This window comes from Varanus komodoensis, unplaced genomic scaffold (assembly GCF_004798865.1).
Source record: "Varanus komodoensis strain SLA01 unplaced genomic scaffold, ASM479886v1 scaffold39, whole genome shotgun sequence".
NCBI classification, from domain to species: Eukaryota; Metazoa; Chordata; class Lepidosauria; order Squamata; family Varanidae; genus Varanus; species Varanus komodoensis.
Genome location: NW_025335922.1, coordinates 6,176,102 through 6,196,917, shown reverse-complemented (window position 1 = coordinate 6,196,917; position 20,816 = coordinate 6,176,102). Strand labels below are relative to the sequence as shown.

The window sequence follows — 20,816 nt, the reverse complement described above, 5'->3', positions numbered from 1 at the left end:
CTGAGATCTTCCTGTAGTATCTAATTTGCTTTGTTTTGTTAACCTTCCAGATTAAAGACCTTCTTTCTAATAAAGAGAGTGCCCAGTACTTTGTGAAGCTCCACATCTTTGCTGGACAGCTAGACCTGAATGGGCTGAATCATATGACTACAATCCATACACTCACTGGCAAGCCAGCAGATGTAATAAATGATGAAAAAGTAAGATATGAGTTTAACTTTATGATTAAGGCAATATCAAAGAACACTTAGGGTGTGCAAAGGGCATAATGAAGAATATTCAGTTTGGTAGAGTTTTCAGTGCTTGCATAATCTGATTGACTGGTCTATTGTTGTTCTTAGGATTGAACTTTAACATGTTATTGTAGCTGGATGACATTAGCTATTTTGTAGATACAGTAACAGAAAAAATGCAACCACTTATGGGGAAATCATGGAGGCATGGATTATCTCCCTTCTCCTCCCTGTCCTGCAAGAAACCTTTCCCACTGCTCACAAGGAGGGGAGAGCATTCCCAGGATCCTTCATATCCTGGCAGAGCCTCACTCTTCTCTTCCCCTGCCTGCGTAATGTTATGTAATGTTTCATTTTGATGATGACGATGATGATGAAGAAGAAGATGTAGACATACATACATTATTTTTGAAATATTATATATTCATTTTCTGGGCCATTTTAGGATAAAATGCTAAGAATTAGAATACAAGGTGGTAAGAAGAAAGGGAAAATATTACAAGCAGATATTGTTGCCTCCAATGGAGTCATGCATATTGTTGACGAAGCCCTAGACAACGTGGAACCCTCCTTCCCAAGTGATGAAGAGGTGAGGTTTAAACTTGCAGCTGTGAATGCATCTAGGCACTTCTGGCAACCAACTCCCACAGTGGTACAAAAGCACAGAAGCATAATGACTGTAATTCTCTAATGAACTCTGTTCTTGGTGCTACTTGGAACAAACCTATAAAGTTAGGCGACATTATTATTTCTTGGGAGCGCAAATGAGAGATATGGGCTTGTCTACATGCTTGGTTTTCCCTACTAGAGGGGCTGCTAGAATTCTAAGTGAGACCTCAAAGCAAAGAATAGAAAAATCAGTGTGAAGATCTTTCCTGAATCTCCCACCATTCAGCTTCTTTGAATGACCACAGGGTGTAGCATTATGAGACATGAAGAAAAACTTCTCCATATCTTCTTTCTCCATCTCACACATAAGGCCATACATATCTATCACATCAGTCTTCAGTCAACTTTTGTCTAAGCTAAAAAGCCCCCAAAATCAGGATGTTACTACAGACCCTTGAAAGTTTGTTTGTCCTTTTATCTACCTTTTTCAGCTCCTCAAGTAGCCTTTTTGAGGTGCAGTGGCTATAACTGTCCACTCTGTGGCTGCACCATAGATGTGTATAAATCAAGGTGGCACAATGTTGTGTGACCTTGTGCATTCAGACTCACACTTATCTATGGATTTGCTTGCTAGTCCTGGAAAGGTAATCCCTGGGGAAGGGGGAGAAACACAGGTGAGGGAAGCCCTTTCTTTAGCTCCACTCACTGATGAGAGATCAGAGATAGGGAAGGGGTTCCCTGCTCAATCAGTATTGTAATCAGTGCTCATCAGTGGTTCTCCAATGTTTCCACCTTTTCCAGCCCTATCTGGAGATACCAGGGGCTGAACTGGGGAGCTTTTGCATGTAACGTATGTGCCCTACCATTCACTTATGGCTGCTCCTCCCTTCGGAGCCCAGCTTATTTATTTACTTATTTATTTACTTATTGCTTGTATATACCATTCAACAGCTATACATGGCTCCCAGAACGGTTTACAAAAAAGATAGAAAGGTGAAATGTGAACCACATTTGAAATGTGGTTCACAGCAAGCCAGGCCAAGGGCTCTACATGCACTTTAATATGAATCTACTCTGTGGTTTCAGTGAAGTTCTCCATTTAAAAAGTAGACAATCTCGGTGGCTTTTAGTTCTCAGTGTTACACAAACCTGTCTGTGCTTTCTTAGAGATCTATAATGGCAGTACTTCAAGACAAAGGCAGATTCAGCAGATTCAGAACCATACTAAAGGTAAGGCTGAAATAAAAATCAAATTTGCAAATAATGTTTTTAAAGGGTACATTCAAAGTACTGTGCATCCTGTCCTTCATTCTTTTGAAACAGAATACTCTTGCAGAAGTGATGTTAGATATACATCCTGGACCTTATACAATTTTCGTCCCAACCAATGAAGCTTTGGAAAGCTTGAATGATGGATCTCTGGACTACCTGTTGTCAAGTAAGGTATAAGTCTTAAAATTGTGCATCCTTACATAGCAATGGAATCCACAGACGGGGTCGATAGCCACTTGGAATACAAGAAATGTATGGGTTGCCATCCCAGTGGCCTCATCCAACAGTTGACCATTTGCATGGCATTGCTCGACCCACATCTGGGCCTGGTGGAGGGGGCATGGCAGCATCAAAGCACTTGCAAGCCCTGCAAGGGGTCCACCTGGCCCAGCATTGGCCATACCACCTGGCAGAGGCTCTCCAAACTGACATTTTTCCAAGCCTCTCTGGAGAGGCCATGGCGTGAACCTGAAACCTGAAACCTGCATGCAAAGCATATCTTCTACCTCAAGTCAAATGCTAATGCTAATGGCTGGTCACAGCCCAGCAGATCCCTGGCCGAGTTGTTACGATAGACATTTTTCCACAGCTCAGATTAAGCAGCGTTTGAAGGAGGGGTGAATTTAGGGGTGAAGAGCTTTGGAGGAAAGGTTGAACCCTCCACCCTCAACCATGCAGTTTCTCAATCAGGATTAGGCTCCACATGTTTATGTGAACGTAAAAACATGGATTACGTGGTGTCCAGAAAAGAGAAATGTTATATTATTGTTGTCCAGATAAAAAGGCTCATTCTATATTTATACAGGGATCACGAAAGCTGCGTGAGCTAGTCCAGTATCATGTTGTTTCTGACACCCAGGTTAGTGCAACTGACTTCCATGCTACATTCAATGTCTTTTATGATTGCACAATGAATTCCTGGCATGCTGTTCCCAGAGACGGAAAAAGACAAAAAGCTCAGAATGTGCACTCACACACCAAGTGGAATTTATCTTTTTTCCCCCTTGAAGGTCAGCATGCATGGCAAGCAGGTTGCAGAAGCTGCAATGTTTTAGCGGTACTTTGACTGATGCAATAATGGAATCATTTGCAATGTGGGAGGAAAGAGTTAAGTCCCTCTGCTTGCCATACACCTTGTTCATCCCCCATCCACCCAGCAGCTATTTTCTCTACTCTCTAAAAGTTGTACACAATGCCAAACAGGGATTCACATCCCATATTGGAAGACCCTCTGAAAGACCCTTCCTCCTGCAACCCCCAAATCTACCGCAGAAGATGTGGACACACTTTGAAACAGCACATGACATCACACAGGGGCAGGGACTGATGCAGAGAAAAGAGGACTCCATGAGAGCCACCACCCTCTTCATTCCACCAGTGGAATACTTATCTGGACCAAAGATCCTCCCATCAGCTTTGGGGATAACCCTTATGTGTGTGACATAATGTGTTGTTTGGTCCTTTGAAGATCATCTTGAAGAAGGGGACTCTCCAATGTCCTGAGATGGTGGAGGATGGAGAATTTCCAGCCTCCCATTACTCTGTTTCAGACAGGATGGGTGGAGGATGGGACCCTCACAGCCTCCTTTGGCTCCATTTCAAAAGCTTTTAGGAGGCAGCCTGTCCTTGCCTCAGAGGTGGAGGGGCTTTGGGATCTTGAAGATTCTGGCGTCTCCACCTCTCTTCCATCTCTACTCACAGCCCAGTCCTTGCCGTGTCTCCAGCATTTGGAGGGGGGACCCACCCTGAGGAGCTCTACCATGATCGTTCTGCCCACCTTGAATATAGCCAAGAGCATGCTTTGAAACTTGTGCTCAGCCACTCCCTTCCTAGTACTGAAATCTGACATGCCTTACTAAATACCTTTCTGGAGACTTTATGCACCAGTAACACCAAGTTCTGGGGTGGGGAATGCAGTCCAGGTGCACACTTCAGCTGCTAACATAATTCCATGGATTCCTTTCTAAATGTTTGCATTATAATCTGTTTTATAATAGAAGTGATTCTTATTGCAAGTGATTCTTATTAAGTAATAAGTGACTCTTATTAAGCAGATTTATTCCTCTCTTCTCCCTTAAGCTGGAAGTTGCAAGCCTTATCTCAATAGGCCACATCAGCACAATGGCTCAACAATTCATCTATTTTAACATCACGGAAAGTGTAAGTAGGAGAAAACACCATTCCTGTTTATTTGTTTTGCTCCCACATGTGTATGCAGTCAAGTTACTTTGGCTAGGAGAAGTCACCTAGTCCTGCTGTCCTTACTTTTGCATAAGGAAGAATAGCAGATTTTTCATTTCAGGGCTGTAGCCACAGAGCTGCAGCGCCTCCCTAAACTATCATGGGTGCCTGCATGGAAGCAGCTTTCTTTCAGACTTCACATTCTTCACAGTGCAGTAATTTATAGAAAAACAGAATGTAGGCATTCCCGGCTTGATTGAATTGGTCATTCCAAGGAAATGTGAACACAAATACTAAGTGATAAACCTGTGTACAATCTTAAATTTCTCAGTTTTCAAGTCACAGAAAATAAAATGCATGCCCAGTGCTCTGAAGGAGGAAGGCTATCCAAAAATGAGTAAATTGCAGGGTCAAAATGCTGCAGTTTCCGCAGCAGTTTTTTATTGCGGAAGATTGGTGGGAGAGTCTTCTTAAGCAGTAACAGGATCCCCTTCATTGCACCATTAACAACAGCACAAGACAGGGGACAACAAAAATAAGACAAGGTGGACTGACCTGGTCGGCTATTTCTATTTTATGAAAGCTATTAAAACAGAATTAATAAATTCACATATAACCCATGTTGCTTCTGCATCTAGAATACATGCTTGCTCAGGATACATCTGTCTCTTGCCTTGATAGAGCATGTTGGTTTTGCAGTTCAGGTTGATGTAACCAATAAAATGGATAGGGGGCTATAAAGCACCTTTCACATGGAAAGTGCTGGGCAAGGAACAGCAGCAACATATTTGTACCTTGTATGATGTGTGGTTAAGTGAATGCAGAGTGATGATTACGACCCTTTTTTTGGATGGGACTGATTTCCTGTAAACTTCCCAGGCATGGCTCCTCAGTTAAGTCTATCACAAGGGTTTGTGCTTGTCATCATCGCCTATCAAAACTCATTTCCTTTATGATGACCAATTCCCCACCCGCTGCTTCCCAAGCCTTATCTCTGTTCTCTCAAAGAAAAAGTTCTCAGGACAGGCACAGGAATACAGACTGGTGAGTCCTTTCAAAATTAGTCATTATTATTATTCTCATCCTTGATGCAGGGACAAATCCTGGTCAATGGTCAGCCATTGGAGGAAACAGATATCCTTGCAAAAAATGGGCGAATTTACACACTTTCGGGGGTTCTCATTCCTCCATCCATTACACCAATTCTGCCACACAGATGCGATGAAGAGAAAATTAAGATTACAATGGTAAGGCTCTTGAGAACTGTAAGGGAAAGGGTGGCAAGGCAGAAATGCTCAGCAGAAAGCTCCAGTGCATGTTTGACACCGCAGACAAGGGTTTCCCAGTCGAGGCAAGCAGAAGGGCAAGCCACCATTCTGTATGTCTGCAGTTCAGCCCTCCCTGCAAACACGGGACCCTCCGTGGTTATGTTAAGAGACAAGATATACTTTCCTCATCTGTCACTTGTATTATCATTTGGTTTAGGGTGCCTGCGGAAAGTGCCGAGCCTCTCACAGCAACAGTTGCCCAGATGATGCAACACCTATTGTAAGTAAAGAGCCAGTGTGGTGTAGTGGTTAAGAGCATGGGACTGGGACTCAGACGACCTGGGTTCTAGTCCCCGCTCAGCCATGGAGCCCACTGGGTGACTTTGGGCCAGTCACAGACTCTCAGCCTGACCTACCTCACAGGGTTGTTGTTGTGGGGATAAGATGGAGGAGGAGAATGATGTAAGCTGCCTTGAGCCCTTTGTAGGAAAAAGGCAGGATATAAATCAGAAAATAAATAAATAAAGCAATCATCGACATGATTGCCAAACAGATCAAGAAACAAGCTATTTTCTTCTGCATGCATTTCAATAAAATTTAAATAGCTCCAGTATCTTCATAATGAGAATAAGTACAGGCATTGAGATTTGTCCTTCATTAGAATCAACACTATTCTGTTATTTGTTTTAATATTGCATCATTCAGCTCTGATGCCAATACATGCTTTATTAATTTGTTTTTCTAAATACACTAGCCTTTCTCAAGGAGTAGATGCATCTACCAGGATCAGATCTATCCAAAATACGGGTGTGCTAAGCATTGCAAATCAGCAAAAAAGGTGAGTAATGCAAAGGTTCTTTGGGTTGTCCATCTGCCATGAAACGTTTGACAACTGAAGGGTGCAATCTGATGCATATTTACAAAGAAAAAAGTCTAGTAAGTCCCACACCCTTTACCATCCTCTGCAGTGCTACTAGCACTTGTTTGTAGTACCTATGCTAGCCACACAGGTAACTTACGTGAGCAGAAAAGTATATTTCCACAAAAGCATCATCTCCATATGTAATCTGATCTCTTGAGGACATATGCAACAAAGCACATAAGTCAGAATAGGCACTGCACATATACAAAACCCCTTGACTCAAGGGTTAGCAAATGCAGCAGCTTCTACAACAAGGAGCAGAGAATCAGCACTGATGGTCAGCCAAGTATCCATAAAGGGATCTGAGAGCAACAGGAAGAAACAAGTGAGAGCAAAGACAGAACAAGATATGGGAAAGCAGATACTACAAACATTCAATATCCTCCTGGTGCCCACAAGCAGCCCAGCTACCAGCACAGATTGGGTGAAGTGGCGCCAATTGGTGTCAGCTGCCGCCATTGAAAGGAGAGCAAAACCAGGCTTTGTAGCTGCAAGCACTCTTGATCCTTTGGGAATCACTAGCCAAGGATCCCCACCAGGATGCTTGCACTTGGCTTCTTGCAGCCCTTCCATGTCCTTAAGCAAACACAACTTAAGTTCCGGGGTTTGCTCAGCATGTTGTATACAACCAGATCATTAGGTCAGTTTCAAAGCACGAAGCAATAAGTGACTTAAGGTGGCAATTCAGGGACAAATAGCAACACACACAGAAAAACAGTCTGGCTGTCCTCAGTCCTGCCTTCAAGGAGCCAGGCAGGAAGTTTAAGTTAAGACCTGTGGGTTCCAAGGTGCAGTTCCTCTGATGTCTACGACAGGCCCTCCTCCTCCTTCTGGAGGACCTACAATCCAGCATCCATAGTGACGCTTCCTGCAAAGTTCTTTCCAAGTGGAGTATATTGCGGGGGGGGGGGGGGGGTCCTTCCTCAGTTCCTGACTGAATAATCCCCAAAATAGCCATGTGTGTAAGCCTGATAGATTCTTGGCTCATTGCTCATGAGATGGGTTCTCAATGGTTCCCCATTGTTCAGACACAAGGGTGCTTGACCAGTAAGTGGGTTTAAGAGCATTCTTACTATATGGGTGTTATGAAGAGGTCCTTTGCCCTAAGAGAACCTCAGGTAGGGCATTATATCGCAACACCAGTGTCTGTGGCTTTTAGCAGACAAGACAATCCATTGAAAAATAGAGGTTTCTTCCTCCTGGACCAGGGTAGGATGGGGTCAGTATGGTCTGGCTGGGCAGGCCATGCCTGGCTGGGCAGAACATTGACTCTAGTCCCAGCGTTCTCATCCAAGTAGTGCCTCATAGTACACAGGCTCCCTAACAAATCTGGCCGTTCTTCATTTTGCATTGTCATAAGGAAGGTTTGGTTATTTCACAGGTGCTGAAGTGTTGCAACGGCTTCTTTGGCCCAGACTGTAATCAGTGCCCTGGTGGCTTCTCCAAACCCTGCTCGGGAAATGGCCAGGTAAATGCCAGAACTCTGTTTAGGAGATCCATTTTGTTTGTGGAACTCTCGAAAGTATTTATTTATTTATTTATTTATTTTAAACATTTCTATGCTGCCCCCATCACAACAAAGCCTCGGGGCGGCTCACAAAACTTGACAGACAGAAACCTTTTGGCTCTTCCGCCGTGTCTGTTGAGCTTGGCAAGCCCTGCATGATTGCCCAGAGGCTCAGCTTCCTGTTGGTACATGATAAGTAGAATGAATGAGGAATAAAAATATCATGCCAGCTCCTCATATATGCATAAAGGAATGCCAAAGGCAAGGCAGAGGGAACTGCAGCCCATTTCTCCCTGGTGCCATGCACCAAAGTCAATGAATATTGCACTAAAAACAGAAGGCTCTATGCTGTAATACAAAGTGTTTGGGATTAGCTTGGTCTTGAATGGGTAATTAAGACCCATTAGCTTCCCAGAAATGTGCTTCTGGTGGAATAGAAAACTGCTAAAATTGGTTTGTTGATATATGCATCAAGACAGTTGCCAGCATTTTGGGACTCTCCTTGGGGGGTGTGGCTACAAAGACTGTCCTGATGAGCACCTGGGCTTGTGGCCACTGGGAAAGAAACAGGTCAGTCTCGCTGATGTATGGCACACCGGGGGTGAGGGGGCAGAAGGATGTAACCATCTATCCCGAGACGTTCTGTAGGGGACGGGATAGAAAAGCTTTTAATAATATAAATAAATAAATCTGATCTTTTTCTTTCTTGAGCTACAGTGAAACCTATGGAAGAATCAGAAGGGTTTGGAAAATATTTGCTTGAATATTCTTTACCACTTCTCTGAGAGTGAGGATGAGCATATTGTAGAAGTATCCCAACAGTATTTCCCCAAGGAGCTTACCTGTTATTGCTACCTGTGAATCTCAGTGCACAAATTTCAAAGTTGTTTCTTTCATGTTGCAGTGCATGGATGGGATGAACGGAAATGGAACTTGTGTTTGCAATCATGGATTTGAAGGTTCACGCTGCCAGTTCTGTTCAGATCACAATAAATATGGACCACAGTGTGACAATAGTAAGCATGGTGGCTTCCATTTTCACTGATCATGTCAAGCCATAGCAACGTTTACACTTTTGCATGTCATCATTTAATCAGTTCTCATGAGATAGCAGCTCTTTCATGATACTCAAGAGCAGCTGCTTCCCAGTGATCTTGGAAGGCACAATCCAAGTTTGGCAATCTGAAGACATGCAGTCTAGATTCTGTCTGTACAGTGGGGCTTTTCAGATCTTTTTTACTCTACAACCCCCTGAGCTCCCACCCACCCCCAACCAAAAAGCTACTCCTGGATCCTCCAAACTGGACCAGGATATGGTTTGAAAGTGTAAGGATTAAACTGCTTTGATCCTAGTCAGCACATTTATTTCCGCATGCTTGCCAAATGCCTGGTCATACCCACCTGTACCATCGCCCCATGTCTGTTTGCAAATGTCTTGGCAATGCAACATTCATAAATAAAACTAAAATGTGCATAGTTCTATGTGCCATTTTCCAAAATTTAGCTAAAGATTTTGGGATTTTTCTTGTAACTACTATGCCAGCATATCAAATGTGCTCTCCTTCAGGGGAAGAGGTTATCCAGAAGTAGGGGTAGATGGATCAATCTATTTCTGGTCCATGTCAGTTTCACATATATTCATTCATGTCCAATGCACCTGATTTCTGCTTTGATCTGCAATTTCTGAAGCATGGGAAATCACATTTAATACATTATAAAATAGGAATTCTTGTGCACATTTTGGTACCTGTTGTTGTTGATCTAAGAAAACAAAATTCAGGGACTTGAAATATTAAGGAATAACTGCATTCCAATCCATATATTAATCCCAGAAGTGCCAATTGGGTGGGTTTGCTTTAAAAGGCAGCCCAAATGCAAATCTTGGGCTTCCCTAATCAGAGAAAAGTTATGCCTCATGCTGACTCCACAGGCCATGATTGCAAAGCCTTAACCCTCCAAGTAATATCAAGAGGCATGTCTGAGTGTGGTGGAGGAAGTCAGGCAGGGTTTATACCATTTTTTAAAAAAATGCACACATTGAATTATGCAGGAAAAGCAGCTGAGGATGGAGTAGTCCCCAACAAATAGCCAATTGCCACTGCTCATGAGTACTTCATCGTTTGTTGGTAAAGACTTTAGACAGTATCCAAGCATGTACCAAATACTTTTTTGGGGGGGAAATACAGTTCATAAATATACCATCAATGTGCTGCTTTCCCCTTCCTTTTAAGAGAGAACAGTCTGCACCTATATGCCTCTTTGGCTTCTTTCACTGACATTTATTTTTGCCCATCCTGCCTCAGAATGCAAGTGTGTCTACGGGGTGTGTGACAACCAGATAGACAGCGATGGAGCCTGCCTTCCTGGTTCATGCAAAAGCGGCTACACTGGGAAATCTTGTGACAGTCAGGTGTTTCCATGTGGGGCTTTTCTTCAGTTTTGCCATGCACATGCTGACTGCAAGCTTCACAATGGTGCCATGAGGTAGGCTGATCACGTATGTGTGGGGCAATGCACTTACCTTCCCAGTTGCTTACCTTTTGTGAACAAAGAATCATAGGCTTCTTGGCCATTTAGGCCATTGAATCCAATGTCCGGCCTAGTACAGGAATCTAGTCTAAGGCATCCCCAAGAGCTGGTTCTCCAGACCCTGCTTAAATGCCTCCAGCAACAGAGCGCCCATGACTTCCTTAGGCAGTTGGTTCTGCAGTCTGTTGACTCTGAAGACTGGGAAGTTTTTCCAGATGTTCTGCTGAAATCTCACTTCCTGCCATTGTTTTTCAATGACCAAGATAAGCTAGCAGCCCTCTTTAGCTTCTTGAAAAGTGCTATCATCTGCCCCCAACGTTGCTGTTTTTTATCTTACAAATTTGCTGGTGTTGCCTGTCTTGTGGTCAGACTACGCAAAGGGGGAAATGTCCTTCTGTCCCAGTACTATCCCTGCCTGACTTGGATTCAGTTCCCTTGTCTGCCTGGAGCGTGTCCACAGAGGTGCTGGACCGATCCCTACGTGCTCCTGTTTACGGAGAAGGCTGCCTTGCAGCTGCAGTAGCCGTGATCGCCTGTCTTCTCTGGTTGGTACTCAGAAAGCCACAGCTGCATCACCTCCGCAGCCTGGCTCTCTCCTCAGCAGAGCCCCAGCCTCCTTAGCCCTCTCTTCCTGGCATGGAACCTGCTGGGGTCTCTGTGCATTTGTGGTCTTTGACTTTCCACTCCTGCACCATGGTATTTCCTGCATGCTGGAGTCCCAGTTCATCATGAAAAATGGCATCTTCAGGTGGGAGCTGTCCCCACATTTGTGGTGCTCACGACTGCCAAACTATAAGCATAAAAACCATCCTGGGAGGATAATATATGAAGAGCCACAGTGGCCTGAATCAGACCATTGGCCTTGTTCACCTGTTTTATCGAGCAGTGAATCTCCTTGTTCTCTGCAGCCTTCCCAGTCTTGCTACCTGAGATTCTTTCATTGGAGGGGTCGGGAAAGGGCCCTAAAGCAGTGACAGTGCATGTGGTTTGCCATCAGGGTCAGACTCTGAGGCAGAAGGCCAGAATGAGCCAAGGAGCTTCAAGGGCAGCGGGGCCAGCGGGCCACATTTTGAAGTCAGTCAAGTAATCCAATTTTCCTTCTGAAGAGCTCCACCCCACTGACACAGAGGCACAGTATCCACAAGACCATTAAATCCAGGATCTAGAATTACAAGATCACTGCATGTGAAAAGCCAGGATTCATTTCTTGCAACCCGGAGTTAAGGACCTAGTTGACAGCATGGATAGGACAGAGCTCTGCCTGAAGCACTACATCACAGCTGCCAGTCAGGATTGAAATATATATTTGGTTTTGCTTTATATTTGCTTTGCCTATTAATTTCTCATACTTTGATGCAAAATTTTAGTTGTGTTTGCAAACCTGGATATGATGGAGATGGAATAATTTGCAGCGAGGTAGATCCTTGTGCTAATCTAATTCCACATGGCTGCAGTGCTAATGTAAGTATGCAATTCCTTTTCATATTTGCTGAGGCTTAGCATGTTGGGCTGATATCCAGACATCAGGGTTCTAGATCAGTGCTCAGGCACTGGGTAATTTTGGACCAATCACAGACTCTCAACCTAACACACCTGAAAAGATTTTGTGAGGATGAAATGGAAAGGGTTATATAAATCACTTTGGGTTCCTTGCAAGAAAAAGGTGGGAGATAAATATAATAGATAAATAAATATTAGAATTATGAATTTGATCCTCCAATTTGAGATCATTTTCATAGTGAAAAATGTTTTCCAGTTAGAATGGTCTATGACAACCTGGTTGCTGCAGGCATGCCATCTGCTACCCATCTCATCACAGACAGAGGGAGACTCTGGAATACACTGTGCACTTTTAATATACCTGCAGGCGGAGTGTGTGAAAACTGGCCCTGGAACCCACATCTGTGTTTGCCAGCCTGGATGGACAGGAAATGGAAGAGACTGTTCAGAAATCCACAACTGCTTTTTGCCAAATTTTGGAGGTTGTCATAGTAATGCTACCTGCCTGTATATTGGTCCAGGGCAGGTAGGTTCATTCAGCTTCTTCCTTAACGTCTCCACCATATAAATAGTCTTTCTCTGTGTGGTCGCAGCAACAAAGACAGTTCAGGCCAATGAAAGTCAATGCTCTGTAACAATCCAATTTAGTGGCATGCAGTCTCATGGGCAGAAATACATCAATACTCAGGATCGAAGAGTCTTCATTCTAGTTCCTCTAATCTTAACTGCTACAGTTGCTAGAATGTTTTCTGGGCCCGTTTTGTTTTCTTCAACATCAGCCTGATACAAATCAAGAAAAACATCATACAGTCAAAATAGTTATAAACTGAAACACAGTCTAAAGCTTTGTACTGTTCAGAGAACTTTGACTATTGGACATGAATAATTAAAATAAAAATGAAAACAGTGAACATCAAAAGAAAATGGAAAACAAACTGGCAAACAACAAAGTCATAGTTAGTGAAATGAAATGCTTTGAAGAACAGGATAAAGTGTGGATGTTCCAAAATCAAGGTGTTACTACATCAGCTGGACTTTTCATGGTGGCTGGACAAAGAGAAGGTCCTGCTTTGATCGTACCGAGTGAGCAAACAGGGTCATGTAAGATGAGAGAGTCCTTCAGGTATCCTGGCCCTAAACTTTGAATTAAGCTCAGAGGCAAACCAAAAACTGGTGAAGTTGATGTAACAGGAAAAATATCCCCAGACAAAATTTTAGCCAGTGTGCTTTTTACCAGCTCAGGTTTTTTGGATGCCCCTCAAAGATACCAGAACAGCACCATCATACAAGCATCATGTCCTCAAAAAGAGATAGGGAGTGAGCTAAAATAGAGAAAATGGGGGAAAATCAAGACTGCATTATAGCTGAATAAAACTGTTTGAATAAAGTTTGTTGCAAACTGAACCTGTGTGAGCACTGGGGATGGATGAATCCATCAGTTTCAGTTCTATTCTCTTCCTAATTTTTCCAGCTTTAAGTTCAGTTCCGCATCAAGGTATGAATTTCCTTTCAAAAGCCACAGGAAAATTCATGTGCACTTTCATGTGAACTTATATACTAATATATACCTTTGCGTACACACATTTTCCAAATGTGTACATTTTGTGTGCACAAGAGATTTTCCGAAAAATGACAGGCTCCTTTGCATTATTTTCATTATTGTATGCATTTTTATATGCACTTTGGGGGAAGGTTGGGAGTTGCAAACTGTAGTACTTAATTCAGTTAAGGGTGCCTTTCAGTGTGTAACTTGTTCTGATTTGCTTGGTGGTTTGGCAGAGGCAACTTTGGTAAAATCACTGAACATTTGGGTGGAATGCATCCCTCACCTGTTCCTGGTGTCTATTTGCACACACATAGAACAGCCCTCCGGCATCTCAGCATGATGTGCGGAATTAGCTACCCGTGTTAACCACTGCAGTGCTGGGCAGACGGTTGACCGCCAGATGTTTTTGACTTCAGCTCCCAGCTTTGCTGACCATTTCTGACCACTGTCCATGATGGCAGGGGCTTCTAGGAGCTGAAGTCCTAGGCACTTGAAAATCTACCCTGAACTACTGAGCAGACAGGGGCATCACTGTACTTCATCCTGAACTTTTATGGTTAGGACTCAGCAACTCAAAAGTGTGAGCAGATGTCTTTCAAGCTAATTGATATATTCCCTATTTTACCTGCCATGTAGAATGACTGTGAATGTAAGGAAGGATTTCGGGGCAATGGATATGAATGTGAACCAATTGATTCTTGTCTGGGACACAGTGAGAAATGCCATCCACTGGTGAGTTATTAATCTGGATTGATTTACAAAGTAGCCCAAAATCTGTGGCTTTTTAAAAGTGTAGATATATTAATATACACTTTTCACATAACTAAGAAAATCAATAACCTTTCCTATCAATGTTCTGAATGTCCAAGCTGACTGCATGTTTTGGTATCAGCAGAGTCAATTTTGAAATGCTGATGTTGCCAAGCGTAGAGCTTTCAGGTCCAGCCAGTAGATCAAGGGCATTCACAGCCCCAAATCTCTTTCCCTGGGACCACAGTCTCTTCTCCGAGTGCCACTTGTACAACAGCAAAGATTTTTGCTTAGCTTATTTTCCAGGAAGGGGGGCGCTTTCATGAAGTCAGCTCTTCCCACCCCACCAGCTGCAACACACCCCTCCATCTCTCCTTCCATGTCAGTGAAGCTGGGCAGGGCGGGGGGACTCCCTCCATTGTTTGAAATGTTCTGGCAGGGTGTAGCTTAATTATTAGAAATTTTCACACCTTGGGGGTGGATATCAATTAGTTATCTTCAACTATTTGGGTAAGAAATTGTCTGGCTTTGTCTCCTGCAAGATTTAAATAGATCCTTAGAATTATTTCTAAATTTGCAGATATAGACATAAATTAGGTACGCCAACTTCATGTCTTTTTTGTGCCTGTCAGTGCCCCTGCAGTTGATGCTGTATGACATTTTCCTGAGATCTGACTTGTCCAACATGGCAAGGTCGCAGCAGCATTGAGTTCCCCATTGCAAGGGGCTGACGTCTGCTGTCCCTTGTAGCTCCTTGGCGTACTATGGGATAGATTGATTACCTATGGTAGATTCACATCTCAATTCAGTCCACGTTTTGGGTGACTATCAAAGGTGCTCCTTGAGTCTGATGCAATACACAGAGTGCCAGACTTGGGTGTTGGAGGTAGAGATTCATATTAGGGATTAGCTTGGTCTGATACTCTGCTTGGTCTGATTTGGAATTGGACCTGGACAAATCAAGCAATTTTCTCATGACCCAAAAAGCAACATTACTTAAGAAAATTAAGAACTATGTTAAAACAGACCAAGGGCCCATCTAGTCCAGCATTCTATTCCCTCAGTGGCCAAGCAGCTGTTCTTGGGGAACCCACAAGCAAGCAGACATATACTGCTTCCAATCCTGGATATAATAGCATATTACTATTAAAAGCCTCATTCTTCATAAACTGTCTAAACCCCTTTTGAAGCCATTATGTTGCACCTCATCTGTAGATCTTGTGATATTCAGGAGCATGACAGAATCAAAATGCCTACCCAAGCATTGCTAAACCCACACGATCCTGAACACTTCCTCATCACCACCTTCCCTTCCCAGTAGAAAAGTCGCACTGAAGACCTCTCAGACCTCTTTCTTCTATGGCATTTTGCTCAGTTATTTTTGCAAAAGCACTAATTAACAACTGTTCTCCAAGAAGTAATGCAAACCAAAATAACCCTAATTTTCTGGGCATTTACATTGTGCAGAGCAAAATAGTGGCTTTCTCAGGAGGAGTTAATCATTCCAAAAAATGCAATAGGGCTTCATATATGAGCTAATTAACTGTTGTAATTAATACATCAATTGATATATTTTAATTAAATACTAGCTTTGATTAAGGGAAATTATACAGTTGATAATTGGCATGTGAGGTTAGGAAATGTCTTTAATACTGCACCAAAGTGCACTTAAAATCTCCCTTCAGCCAAACTGTATCCATTGGTCAGAACTTTTCCACTGCATATCATATTGTACCTGGCAAGACTCGGAGATGCCCAGATGTCTGAACATCTTCCTCTTTTCACAGGCAGTTTGTCAGTTCACATCATCTGGCGTCTGGGACTGCGTGTGTTCAAAGGGCTACGAGGGAGATGGCCGCATGTGCTATGGGAATGCAGTGGAGGTCAGTAAGAACATCACAAATGGTTTTGCTTACGTGACCATTTGCCTATATGATTCTGGCTGGGATCTTTGATGTATCCGTTACAAAGGGAGAATATCTTGAGTATTTACTTGACAGAGTGCTGGCTGGAATCGGAGGCACCAGGCATAATTGTACATTCTAGAGCAATCACAAGTCTTACTTGACAGCAGAGAACTTGAATTTGCCCATTGCACTGGATGGGCTCTACCACCAAGGTGCCATTAAGTTTCAACAGCTAGTCTAAGTGAACCTTCTCACTGTCCAAAAGCCAGGGCAGTTTCTTAGAGCTATGGCAAACCTCATGGATGTCACCTTGTTAGAAAAAGCCCTCAAAATAATTGCCTTGAAGCTGCCTTACTCAATCATTCTGTAGATACAGACCACTGGTGCTGTGAGAAAGAAACCGTTTGCTTTATTAAAGAAGCTCTGCTCCCACCCTATCCCCCGGGAAGTGGGGTTAGATCCTGTGTCCATGCTGGAATGTCATGAAATCCATGGCAAGAGGCATTGACTTTTTTTGTTGGCCTAGAAGTTGCTCAGCCAAACAACTTTAGAAGCCCATAGAACATCCTCTAACCTATTCAAAAACATTGATATGGCCACACAAAAAAAGAATGTATGCTTGAGTTGGCTTGTTTATATTCTGCATCCATATTCTTCGTAGTATCCAATGAACTGTATGGCTTTAAGACAAGAACTTTCTTCCCAAGCACACTCAGATTGCAAGTAAAATGCCCTGGCTGAGCCAAGCCCCTAAAGCGATCAATGCCAACAATTAGTACCCAGACAGCAGACTGTAAGCCTCCTAGCACAAACTGAAACTAATCTGACTAAAACAGAATAAAAGATCTCCTGTACATACAACTGTCATCATGCTGTGGAGTTTCAAATCCCTACTCAACCATGAAACTCTTTGGGTGATCTTGAGTCTGCCATGGTCACCTACTTCAGAGGGCTGTTGTGTATGTTGCCTGGAGCTCCTTGGAGAATAAACTATTTCGTGGGGGGTGTAATGAAGACATCATGTACTGTAACCATTATAACTACTTTTAATAAGTACCTGGTTTTTTCTAGATAAGCACAGTCCTGGAATGAATTCACAAGAGTGGTTTGCAACAATCAGGCTTTTCTAATCACTGTCAAAGTATTCTTGTAACCTGAGATATGGCTCATTATAATTCATGATTGAGAATATAAACTTTTCTTTAGTGCTGTATTTCAAAGTGCTTTGTTGAGAACCTCTTTGAGCCTACCATATGGAAACGCCGTATGCAAATAAAGTGATTGATGGAATGAAGAGCTATAGAAAAGGGTATTCCAGATGGAGCAGTGGCTACATGACAGTTCTCATCTCTAACGTGTTCATGCCATTGAGATGCAAATGCTGCTGGCTGAGATACTTTTATTTTAACAGTGAGCACATCAGGGACCAACACTGCAAACATCTACATAGAAGGCACAGGCTCAACCTCCGAATTAGGAACTGTCCCTAATAATAATTTATCTTTTTCTTTGCTCAGGAATTGTCTTATCTGCCAGAAGCAGCTGGATTTAATGAGTGGGTTGATGTGAGTATCTAGTATGAAATAATATCCATCAAGACACTAAATGTTTGCTTCTCTGCCCAAAGGCATTTTGAATTAACATACTGAGGGTACAGTTCTGTGCATGATCGGACAGAAAAAAGACCAACAACACTTAGCCAGCCATCGTTGCTTAGGAATTCTGGAAACTGTATGACTTTCTTCTGTCTAAGTATGCATAGGATTGCACCCTAATGGAAAACCTAAATACAACCAAAGAACAGGAGGAACACAAACTCAGGAAATAATCCCTGAAACTCATTAAAAAGGAGGGACATAAGAGCGTTTAAAACAGGTAGCAGGCAAAATGATAAAAACAACATCAGTGGTAGAAATAAAATAAAAATTCAGTGGTCAAAAATATGAACAGCAAAACACAGCATCCAGTTTTGCAGGAAGAATGCGATGAGTGAATTGGCCAAGCATATTTCCCTTGGCAGAGATTCTGCAGTGTGGATGCCATAACAGAGAAGGACTCACTCAGCTCTTTTGGTCTGGCAGATAGAATGAAGAGCGGGACCTCCATCTCATGACACTGGACTGGGTTCCTCTTATTCAGGGGGCGAGAACTGCAAGCCCAGGGGCCAAACCTGGCCATCCTGGGGTCCCAATCCAGCCTCCGGGGTTCTGTAGTTGTTGACACACCATTCGCCCAACTACTGATTGTTTGGGAGTTTCACAGCTTGGCGTGGACCTCTACCCCATTCAAATACTTTGAAACACCTGGCAGTGAAGGCTTTAGAGGAACGTATGCTGGATTTCTTTGCATTTTGACCCTGCCCCATTTGTGGTCCTATCTCCCACTGGAATGCAATCCCCAAGCTGATACTGAACTCAGCCCTCAGGCTGCAAGAATTTCCCTGCCAGCACCCGTATTAATTATCACCCCCATCCCCCAAAAATGTGGGTTTCATAGAATCATAGCATAGTAGAGTGAGAAGGGGCCAATAAGACCATCAGGTCCAACCTCAGTGCAAAGCATCCCTGCCACTTTCCAGCTGCATCTCGAATGCCTCCCAAGCAGGAGAGTTCATGACCTCCCCAGGTCATTAGTTCCATTCTCACGTTGCTCTAACAGTCCCAAAGCTTTTCTTGATGTCCAGCTGAAATCTGCCTTCCTTTAAGTAAAGGACTTCTGGCGGGATTTTGCATGAGTTAAGTGCTTTCTGTTTGACTGAACATAGGAATATGAGCCCACACTTTTTTTTAAGGCTAAGCAGAACTTTTTCACAGAACAGCTTGCATATAAGAAGTATAGAGGATCCACCATAGATCTGCCCCTTCCTGGTGCTTAGAGCAGGGGATGGTACCAGGTTAATAATCAGAAGCATCCGTTTGGCTGCCTCCCTCTTATTAAGTTGCTCTCCTTCCTCCTAGACCTTTTCTCCACGTGGAGAAAAGATTGGCATCCCTGTTTGGGTTTCAAGGAGGGCTGAGTGGAAACTAATGAGATTCTTCACCAATTTAAACTGTGGCTCTTTTACAAATCTGCAGAGATGGACTAGAGAATCACAAAGGACAATATGCAAGGGGGCTGCTCTGCAAGGGACCCCCCTTCTGTGCGCAAGCAAGAGCCTCTGCTTGTGCAAAGGCAATTTAATGCTTCCTAAAGGAAGTCCTGCAATAAGCAGAAATGGTCGCTTCTGGACTGCTACCTCCCTCAGAGGTAGCAATCAAAGGAAGGCCCCAGGAGTGGATAACATATGGCCCTTCAGATGTTTTGGCCTACACCTCCCATGAACTCTCAGCATTGCCCATGCTGTCTGGCACTGATGGCAGTTGTAGGCCAAAACATCTGGAAGGTACTAGTTGCTATCCATGCTCTAGTATTTTGTTCTCCACTCTTAGAAGATGAGAAGATTCTGTCCTGAATTGTTACTTCGGAAGAGAAAACGAACTGATTTGGTTTCCTTTGGGAAATCTTGATTTTTGATAACTAGTCTTTTTCCTTGCATAGGCCTTTCCACTACAGGAAACCTCTAGATGCAGGTGCTGCTCTGTAGGAGAATTTATAATATAAGCATATTAAAAATTATGCATTTCGTCCTGTGGTTCATTCAGATGACAGCTGCAATAAAGACACTCCTGACAGACCGGACAAATCTAACCATCCTTGTGCCTTCTCGCCAAGCAATTCAAAGCATGGACCGAGATGAACGAGCCTTTTGGATGTCAGAAAACAACATGCTAACCCTAACAAAGTAGGTTAAGTGTTTTTTGTGGTCATTCTCATGATTCTGTTTATATCGTACATGGTTTTGTAAACTACACTGTGGGCAATATCCAGTGGTCTCACAGCACTAGTTTAAACCATGATGTATATAAACAACTTCATCAACTACTATTCAACTAACTCAAGATCCCTGGGTGATGGAAACAGTCCCAAATGCAAAATTTCTAACCACCACAGTCCCAAGCTGACCCAGGTTCTAGGATACAAGAATAAGTGACAACAAGGCAGAGTCCTGGTTTATTGAGATTTGCATCATATTTCAGGATCTCACACTTCTGGGATCCAAGTGAAAGTAGGTCCAAGGATTCAGGAATTAACCAGACAGAAAGGAGTCTTGAGCAGCAGAGAAGTTTCCCACAGAGCTTCTACAGAGAAGCACACTTGGCATATCCTGGTACCTAGAATTGTTACTCATAGTCCAAACCAGAAGGTACTCTGGGCAATCGAAGCCAGAGGAGCACAGTTCATAGCAAACATTAATCCACGGGCCCTGAGAAGACTAGCATTATATTCTGTAACAGGTTTTACAGAATATAAATCATCAAAGTTCCAGAATATGTGACAAGTCCAGGAGAAAAAGCATCTTGTTAGTCCAGTTGTTTGAAATCCATGCAGAAGGTATAACAGCCAGCAAACACAGAATGACTGTTCCCTTGGAATGAGCCAGACAGAGGTCCAAAGCTCTTATGTAGCATTAGTTGCCAGTTTAAGGTTGTCTAGTTGCAAGATACTTTGGAAGCATAGCCAAACCAGGCTGCTCCTTCTTCTCTTTTCCTCCT

The 20,816-nt window shown here is 43.2% G+C and overlaps 1 protein-coding gene across 1 annotated transcript in view; it reads left to right on the top strand.

Annotated features, from left to right (window-relative positions):
* Positions 1–20,816, top strand: part of STAB2 (stabilin 2) — a 90,192-nt gene that overhangs the window by 18,998 nt on the left and 50,378 nt on the right. The window contains exons 12-29 of the mRNA XM_044441068.1: positions 51–200; positions 679–822; positions 2,010–2,072; positions 2,166–2,285; positions 2,920–2,973; positions 4,194–4,274; positions 5,390–5,542; positions 5,781–5,843; positions 6,318–6,401; positions 7,867–7,953; positions 8,897–9,008; positions 10,296–10,476; positions 11,889–11,982; positions 12,389–12,547; positions 14,204–14,299; positions 16,105–16,200; positions 17,742–17,793; positions 19,873–20,005. Of these exons, the coding sequence (XP_044297003.1) occupies positions 51–200; positions 679–822; positions 2,010–2,072; positions 2,166–2,285; positions 2,920–2,973; positions 4,194–4,274; positions 5,390–5,542; positions 5,781–5,843; positions 6,318–6,401; positions 7,867–7,953; positions 8,897–9,008; positions 10,296–10,476; positions 11,889–11,982; positions 12,389–12,547; positions 14,204–14,299; positions 16,105–16,200; positions 17,742–17,793; positions 19,873–20,005 (1,922 nt within the window). The remainder of the gene's footprint in view (positions 1–50; positions 201–678; positions 823–2,009; positions 2,073–2,165; positions 2,286–2,919; positions 2,974–4,193; positions 4,275–5,389; positions 5,543–5,780; positions 5,844–6,317; positions 6,402–7,866; positions 7,954–8,896; positions 9,009–10,295; positions 10,477–11,888; positions 11,983–12,388; positions 12,548–14,203; positions 14,300–16,104; positions 16,201–17,741; positions 17,794–19,872; positions 20,006–20,816) is intronic.